The sequence below is a fragment of the Colias croceus genome, chromosome 10 (genome assembly GCF_905220415.1).
Source record: "Colias croceus chromosome 10, ilColCroc2.1".
NCBI classification, from domain to species: Eukaryota; Metazoa; Arthropoda; class Insecta; order Lepidoptera; family Pieridae; genus Colias; species Colias croceus.
Window position 1 is genome coordinate 3,137,218 of NC_059546.1, and position 8,472 is coordinate 3,145,689.

The 8,472-nt window shown below is 34.3% G+C and overlaps 2 protein-coding genes across 3 annotated transcripts; both read right to left on the bottom strand.

The window, feature by feature from the left end:
- Positions 1-279: 279 nt before the first annotated feature.
- Positions 280-1,706, bottom strand: LOC123694756 (60S ribosomal protein L15). Of its 2 annotated transcripts, none has more exons than XM_045640323.1 (4): positions 1,623-1,706; positions 1,182-1,373; positions 716-963; positions 280-585 (listed from the first exon to the last, which is right to left on the bottom strand). In XM_045640323.1, the coding sequence occupies exons 2-4, from the start codon at positions 1,351-1,353 to the stop codon at positions 391-393; spliced, it is 615 nt and encodes a 204-aa protein (XP_045496279.1). In that variant the 5' UTR covers positions 1,354-1,373; positions 1,623-1,706; the 3' UTR covers positions 280-390. The 2 variants fall into 2 exon arrangements, with proteins under 2 accessions (XP_045496279.1, XP_045496278.1); XM_045640322.1 differs by having other exon boundaries at positions 1,182-1,477; positions 1,623-1,657.
- Positions 1,707-4,001: 2,295 nt separating this feature from the next.
- Positions 4,002-8,150, bottom strand: LOC123695186 (uncharacterized protein K02A2.6-like). Its single transcript, XM_045640948.1, has 3 exons — positions 8,043-8,150; positions 6,168-6,944; positions 4,002-5,906 (listed from the first exon to the last, which is right to left on the bottom strand). The coding sequence occupies exons 1-3, from the start codon at positions 8,148-8,150 to the stop codon at positions 4,002-4,004; spliced, it is 2,790 nt and encodes a 929-aa protein (XP_045496904.1).
- Positions 8,151-8,472: the final 322 nt, after the last annotated feature.

Below are 8,472 nucleotides of genomic sequence, written 5' to 3' on the forward strand. Positions count from 1 at the left end.
ATAATCAGATAACAAACTAGGTGAGTATTCAGCAAAACCTTTCAGATTGGTGCATGACATAAACTTCATCATTTTAGCATCTTACAAATATGTTCAAACAATAAGACATAATAATAGCTCACCTTTATGAAAGTTGGCTCCAACAGTCCTACCTGCAAAAATAAACTTTTTGTAATTGTCATCATTTCAAATACAAGAAATCATTTCAATAAATTTTACTTACTTTTTACTTTCAGCAAACTATAGCTATATTAAATTTCATAAAAGAAAAACCAAATGTGGAATTAAAGTATTTATTGGCCACTGACCACCTATCTGGGTTGCAAAATACCAATACAAAATCGTATAATGCTTCGCAAACCAAATAACCAGTCAGTGAAAAGTAGAAATTTATCGCTTGCGACGGAGTTGAAGAGTGTTGCGTCTGATCCAGGCCGCCCGTCTGGAGCCACCCTTGGTCTGTGAGAAGCGATGGCCCTTGCCGAGCCCACGGGAGCTGCGGCCTGCTGATGTAAGACCGCGCATCTCGCGGTGCTTGTGAACAGCGTTTACGATCCAGTTGATCTTAGGATCGCGGCGGATAGCCTGTTCATGAAAAAATACATATGTTAATCTCTTATAGCAAATAAATTCATTAACAAAGTTAAGTTTACTGTCAAATACATTAATGCTTTGAAACTATAAATGTAAAAACGATTTATTGCAATAATCTTACCTTGTGTGAAGGATCAATCAAGATGACTTCAAAGTATTTGTATGAAGAGTCTTGAGCAACCCAGTATGAGTTCAGGACACGGAGACCACCACAACGGCGGCCGACACGCTCCTCAGCAATGGATTGCAGGTTGCGTGTAGGCTTGAGTTGGTTGACTCCATGACTCTTGGGTTTGCCGTATGTGGCACCCTTGGGCACTGGGCGCTTGCGGCCACCGCGGCGCACGCGGATTCTGAAGATAACATAACCTGCAAAACAACGTTAGTGGTACAATAATTGATGATGACCTATGACGCTAACCAAACTTCAACACGTGTTATTATTTTGGGTATGGCGGTAAACTTTCATATTTCAAGTGAATTCACAGTAGCTCAATTTAAACGAACGCTGGACGTGAACGACACGAACTACTATAGTTACTGAATGAACTTCCCAAGTCGAAGTAGATGTAAGAAATGATACTAACCTTGCTTGGCACGGTATCCTAGCCTCCTGGCTTTGTCAGGTCGTGTAGGCCTGGGGGCGCGGTGCATACGAGTCAACTGACGATACTGCCATACTCTTACACGCAACAAAAAACGCATAACATCGCTCAGCTTTTTGCGATACAACTCTTGGATATATCTGTACGCACCCATCTTGGGAGCCTGTGGCAGACCTAGCAACAAAATCAATAAAAAATTGATCAGAAGTCACATCATCGGTCTGGCCACAAATAGAGCGATTTGAGACACATCCCGAATAACATGCCGGAGTAAAAATCTGCAAATTTAGTAAACTATGAACGTTACGGGTAAAATAATTATTCACTGCTTTGAAAATGCCTTTGAACATTAATTAAAGAGGACAATACAATAAATTTGAAAAGGGATTCTTAAGAATATTTACGATTAATATTAACACGTACGTCTCAATCACACCACAGTTCAATCGGAAAAGATTGAAGTTTGTGCAGTTGTCAAATCTTTTGTTGACCATTTGTCTATTTCGGTATTGCCAGTAGAATTGAAATATTTATTTCAAAATCATAATTTAATATTTATTTGAAATATATTCTTATTAAATATAATAATTAACTCAGCTACGTAAATAATGCTATAAGTAACGATGACTTTTTTATTTGATTATTAAACGACGATTTATTTCTTTAAAATATTTTTAGTTTTTAGTACTTACAGTATCTATGATATAACTCCCTTATCTCCAGAAATTTTAAGTAATCTAAATAACAACTTATGTAATCTAAAACAACCGCAGCTTCGCCCGCGCAGTCAAATAAAAATCCGCATAGTACCCGTTCCCGTGCGATTTCCGGGATAAAACCTATCCTTTTTCCCGGGGTAAAAAGTAGCCTATGTCCATTCTCGGGTATCAAAATATCTCTATACCTACCAAATTTCATGCAAATTGGTTCAGTAGTTAAGGCGTGATTGAGTAACAGACAGACTTACTTTCGCATTTATAATATTAAATAAGGATTGATAACTACCCAACTACCCTCCAACTACCATTCAGTTATCTTACAATAAATTGACTGTACACATAATATGCTATTGTATTATTATTAATTTACAAAAAAATTAAACTTTATGAATGGAGTTGTGTAATGTGTATATTTCTCTTATTTATTAAAACTGTGATTAAAACCAAAATGATTAAAACTATTTTATAGGCCGATTAAGAAGAGCTGGAACGTCATAACACATTGCACATATTGTGTAGTGTCTGTGAAGACGCGCGCGGCGTGACGTCATACTGCATACGCATCATGAAAAGTCTGCCCGTCTCTCTCGCGCGCATACGTAATATAATAAGCATAAAAAGGGGGAAGAGGACAATTATTGTTTTTTTTTTATAAATACAGCGTGATGTTTTAATCAAAGACGTTAGGTATACTCTTGGGTATACTACTAACTATATTCGACGAGATACTTTGCAGCACGCGGATTCGGGATTAGAATATTTTTTTACTTTACCTAGGTTAAATTATGTAATAATTTTAATAAGTTTTGTAAACAAAATGTAAACGCCATAAGGTTAAATTTTCATACATAGCTGAACAATACAACTTTTATTGTACCTAATGTAGACCTTACGTGCTAGACCTTCGCTTTTCTTGTTTCTTGGGAGTGAGCGCACGTATTATTTGTATTGTTTTTATAATAATTTTATTAATTAATATGACATGAAATTCTATTATTATTTATTATACATTGATAATTGAATGATAATTAATAATTTTATTATTTTACAATTGAGTATGAGAATAAATAATTAAGTTACTTTTAAATTATAATTTTACATATAAATTATGAGTGCTTTCACAATTATATTTGTACATAATATATATTTATCTACAAAGCACCCATTTTACAATTCAAGTCTACATTTAAACTAGAGTCGCATTTATTTTTGAACATACTGTATAGTAAAATTGCTGACGTGTGAGTACTGTGATCATGCCACGAACATGCCAGCTTTCCTTAATCGGCCTGTATTCTAACCTAGCTGTTCCCCGCGGTTGCACCCGCATTGCTCCGCTCCTATTGGTCTTAGCGTGATGATACATAGCCTATAACTTAGATCATTAAGTAATGGATAACACTCACAGGCGCTTCCCCTTTCGCCGAGGTATAAGACTATTCGAATCGAAAAATCTTATGCTTTCATAAAAACTACTTGCGTAATCGATTACAAACACTCTGCGTATTCGTAAAACATCGAAAGGACGCCTGCGAGTGCTCCGCTAAAAATTCCGTTTTGTGCAGTCAAGTCTTGCAGAAACAAGTCAAACACATCAAATATTTAAAAAGATGAAATAATTTTTCATTTGTAAGTATTTTTTTATTTTTTTTACGTAAATATCTATTTAAATGCAATTTCTAATAATCGTCGATGTATCGTTTAGCGATATGAACAAGACGAATAATCGAGTCATGTTTACTCGATCATTGATGCGGCCCCACGAGACTGTCATGGAAAGAAAATACACAAATTTAATATTTATGAACTAAGAGATAAAGTTGAATTTAAAACGCGATAATGAACCGCATTGTTGTGTATGTCGGGTTGTATAATAGAAAGCAATTAATCTCAATGTATATTTTATTTCATGTAACAATTGTAAATAGTAATTAACAGAAAAGGATTGTATAGAATGCCGTGTATAAGACCAATGTAAAATCAAAGATGTCTTCCCGAAATATAGTGTTGCCAGATGACGCTGTGTGTACCACAGATTATCAATATCCAATTTATGGTGCCAACACTCTCCCTCGTTATAAATTCAAAGGTTCAATCTGTTTGGAGGTCTTCTCATCCTAGTACTACGACGGATTTCAATTCTGGACGGTGTAGGTTCATGTGTATCTGGAATTGTTTCTGGTACAAGGTTTTCTGGTTGGTAATTTCCTGGACTTTCTACTGGCTGTGTAGATGATCTTCTTCGAGTAGGACTTGTATGTAATATTACTGTAGGGCTAGGTTGTATGCATTCTTTTTCAGGTGAAGCTGGTGTAGGTGAATTCTCTTGCAGGTACATTGGTCGGTAAGTATCTGGTGTATTAAAGTTCTCACTCAAACAAGATGTCTTTATTATCTGATCAATATGTCTGTGATGTATCTTTCCATCTACTTCCACCTCGTAATGTAATTTTCCTTTCCTCTCTAATATTCTTCCAAATTTCCATTTGTTACTATCATACATCCTTATTTGTACTCTATCCCCTGGTTTAAACTCTTTGTTTACCTTTAATTCTTCATTGTTGCAATCTCTAACTTCTTGTTTTCTTTTCACTAAATCTATTCTTGTTCTATATATTCTTTTAAACATCATTTCTCCTGGACTCTGCCCTGTAGAGCTATTAGGTGTTTTTCTATACATCATTAAAAATCTTTGTAACTTATCTTGTACAGATCCTTCTTCGTTCATCATTGCTTTAAGTTTATTTTTAACCGTTTGTACATATCTTTCTGCTTGACCATTTGTAGATGGGTGAAATGGTGCTGTAAACTTTGCTTGAATTCCATTTTCCTTTAAAAATCTTAACATTTCCTCTGATCTAAATTGTCTTCCATTATCAGATACTTGGGTAACTGGTAAGCCAAACGTAGTATAGATTTTCTTTAAAATATTAATAGTAGCTGTAGCTGTGATAGAAGTAGTAGGTATTACCTCTAACCATTTTGTGTAGGCATCTACCACAATAAGAAAATATTGATTCATGAATGGTCCTGCGTAATCAATATGAATTCTACTCCATGGTTCTTTCGGATATTCCCAGATGTGTATAGGTACTTTAGTAGGGTTGTTCTTCATTAAACAGCATGTTTTACATTGCTTTACCATGTTCTCTATATCCATGTCTATATTCTTCCACCAGACGTAGCTTCTGGCTAACGCCTTCATCTTCACAATACCGGTGTGAGCTGTATGTAGTTCTTTTAATATTTGAGGTTGTAATTTTTTAGGTATTACAATTCTTATGCCATAAAATATGCAATTGTTTTGTAACGAATATTCGTATAGTCTTCCTGTATCTTCTCTTCCTGACTGTATCTCTATGTATAATTTTTGTAACTCAGGGTCAGTGGCTGTAGCTTCTCTTATTTCCTTTAATGAAACTGGCATTTCTGCAATTTGATTTAGGTAAAACGCTTCATCGTCTGTCATTGTCTCATTCCTATCAGTTGTATCTGTATATTGTATTCTTGAAAAATAGTCGGCATTCGCATGTTCTGTAGTCTTCCTTACTCGTATCTCATAGTCAAATCCTGCTAAAAAGTTTGCATAGTGTACTAGTCGTATGGCTGTTGTAGCTGGTGTAACTTTCTCTGGGTGTAAAATTCTAGCTAATGGTTGATTATCTACAATGAGTAATATCTTCCTGCCGTAACAATATTGAAAAAATTTCTTTAATCCCCATACTAGAGCTGCTGCTTCTTTATCCAACTGACTGTAACCTTTTTCTGCTTTAGTTAAAGATCTTGATGCAAATGCTATAGGTCGTTCAGTTTTATCCGGCATAATGTGTGATAAAACAGCTCCATATCCTGTAGGAGATGCGTCTGTAGCTAATGTGACAGGTAAGTTCTCATGGAATGGTATAAGTACTCTTTCTCCACATAGTTCATTTTTCAACTCTTGAAATGCTTGTTCACATTCTTTATTCCATATAAATTTTGTATCTTTCTGTAATAGCTTGTATAAAGGATTTAGTTTAGATGCCAAATTAGATATAAATTGTTGATAATAATTTATCATTCCTAAGAAAGTACGTAGAGATGTAACATCTGTGGGACGTGGGCTATTCTTTATATCATTTATCTTTTCTTCTGTAGGGTGTAATCCTTTTTCATTTATTTTATGTCCCAAATATGTAACTGATTTTTGAAAAAATTGACACTTCTTCCTGTTTAGATGTAATCCACATTCTTTAAGTTTATTAAATACCTTTCGGATTCTTTGTAGTAATTGTATGTATGAATGTCCTTGTAAAGCGATATCATCGAAAAAACAAGCTGTACCGTCTAATCCTTGTAGTGTCTGATCCATGTATCTTTGCCAAACATTTGGTGCTATTTTCACACCGAACATCAGTCTTCTTACTTTGTATGTGCCCTTACATGTACTTATGGCTTGCATCTCTGCTGTATCATCACTTGTCTTCATATGTAAATACGCTTGGTTAATGTCCAATGTACAAAAATATTTACCACCGCTGAGCTTTGAAAATATCTCTTCAACTCGGGGAATTGGATAATTGTCATTCTCTAGGTTTTTATTTAATGTAGCTCTGTAGTCGGCACATAGTCGTACCTTTCCATTATGTTTCAACACGGGGACAATTGGTGTACCCCACTGTGAGTATGTAACCTTTTCTAATATGCCTTCTTTTTCTAATCTGTCAATTTCTGCCTCTACTTGATTTTTCAATGCAAATGGTACTGGGCGTGGCTTTAAGTAAACTGGAACTGAACCTTCTTTCAATTTAAATGCTGCTTGATAATCTTTAATTTCACCTATTTCTTCTGTAAATAACTCTTTATATTCTTCTAATAATGTTTGTAATTTATATTTGAATTCTTTCTCTGTTATGTCTTGTTCTTCTTTGTATATTGTATTTAATTCAAAATTTAAGTTCAATTTTCTAAGCCATTCTCTTCCAACTACGGTGTCTACTTCGCGGTCAATTACAAAGATTCTTCCTTCAATAACTGTGTTCTTATACTGAATATTTAAATTACAAGTTCCTAATGGGTGTATTATTTCTCCTGTGTATGTTCTTAACTTTACTGATGTATTTTTAAGTTTCAGATTACTAAAATATTTCTCATAAAAATTTGTTGAGCATGTAGTAACTGCAGCGCCTGTATCCAGTTCCAAAGTATGTATTTTTCCATTTAATAATAAGGTTATGTTAAATTTATCACTGTGTATGTTATTGTTAAATATCTTATGTATTTCATATATTTCATCTTCCTCGTTGAATTGATCCTGTACTAAGTCAAGTTGTTTTTGATCTTTGAAACATACCGATTGTATATGTCCCTTTATCTTACATTTCTTGCAAAATAGTTTATCTTTCAAACGGCATTGTCTTGCTGTATGGTTTTCTTTGCCACAGCGAAAACATTTTATTTCTCTCTTCTTCTTGTGATATGAATTGTATGATTTATTTATATTTTTTCTTTTGTATGTATTTATTTTTGTAGGTTGCTGTATGTTTGTTTTAATTTTGAAATGATTTGATTTTGTTGAAATTTTGTTAATGTTTACTTGGCCAGAACACATTTCTTTTGTTTCAGCTTTTGATGTCTCAATCGCCATTGCAATCTTAATTAAATCATCAACCTTTGTAGATGAGCTTTCTTGTAGTAATCTTTCTTTTATTTCTGTACTCCGGAGACCTCGTATGAATTGTACTCGCAGATGAGTTTCAAATGTGCTGTGTTGACAGCTCGCACATTTAAAGTTACATTTTCCCCCTAGTTCTTTTAAACCAGCAACATAATTCGAAATACTTTCACATTCGTATTGTTGTCTTAAACAAAATTTGTGCTGTTGGGCTACTTCACCGGGTTCAGGTGCGATATGGTTTTTCAATAATTGTATCAGGTCATAATATGATTTAGTTTTCGGAGAATCAGGTGCTGTAATATTTTGTAAAACTTGGTAGTATTTAGGACCAATGCAGTTCAGAAAAATCTGTGATTTTGTTTTATCATTTGTGACTCCTTTTAAATTAATGTAATTTTCTAACCTTTGTAAATACGATGCGAAACTTTCATTGTTTTCGTCGTATGGTTGTAATGTAATTCCACTCACCGATTTATCCGTATTTTGTAATTGTTGTTGTAATTGCGCTTGTTGTACTTGAATTCCTCGAATAGTTTCTAACATTTGAGATAATACTTGCCCCAATTGCTGTTCCATTTTGCGTACTTGTAATGTATTGTATATTATTGTAAAGGAAAAAGGAGGTTGTGAAGCGGGTTATCATCACGGGATGTGGAACCCTTGGAACAAAGGAAAAGGTGTTAGGAGCACATGGGTCGACGTACCTACGCACGATGTTCTTCACTTGAATATTAGTATTGAATTTCCACTTCCTCCGTCCTCGTCGCCAATCTGTTATGTATGTCGGGTTGTATAATAGAAAGCAATTAATCTCAATGTATATTTTATTTCATGTAACAATTGTAAATAGTAATTAACAGAAAAGGATTGTATAGAATGCCGTGTATAAGACCAATGT

Bases quoted from the DNA above. Each gene is read 5' to 3' on its own strand.
- LOC123694756 (XM_045640323.1), bottom strand. From the start codon at position 1,353: ATGGGTGCGTACAGATATATCCAAGAGTTGTATCGCAAAAAGCTGAGC. The intron at 964-1,181 runs GTTAGTATCATT...GTTGTTTTGCAG, and splicing joins AGGATACCGTGCCAAGCAAG to GTTATGTTATCTTCAGAATC. The intron at 586-715 runs GTAAGATTATTG...TTTCATGAACAG, and splicing joins TGATTGATCCTTCACACAAG to GCTATCCGCCGCGATCCTAA.
- LOC123695186 (XM_045640948.1), bottom strand. From the start codon at position 8,150: ATGGAACAGCAATTGGGGCAAGTATTATCTCAAATGTTAGAAACTATT. The intron at 6,945-8,042 runs GTGAGTGGAATT...TTAAATATTCAG, and splicing joins TACAAAATACGGATAAATCG to TATAAGAACACAGTTATTGA. The intron at 5,907-6,167 runs GTATTTAATAAA...AAGCTATTACAG, and splicing joins TACTACAAAGAATCCGAAAG to AAAGATACAAAATTTATATG.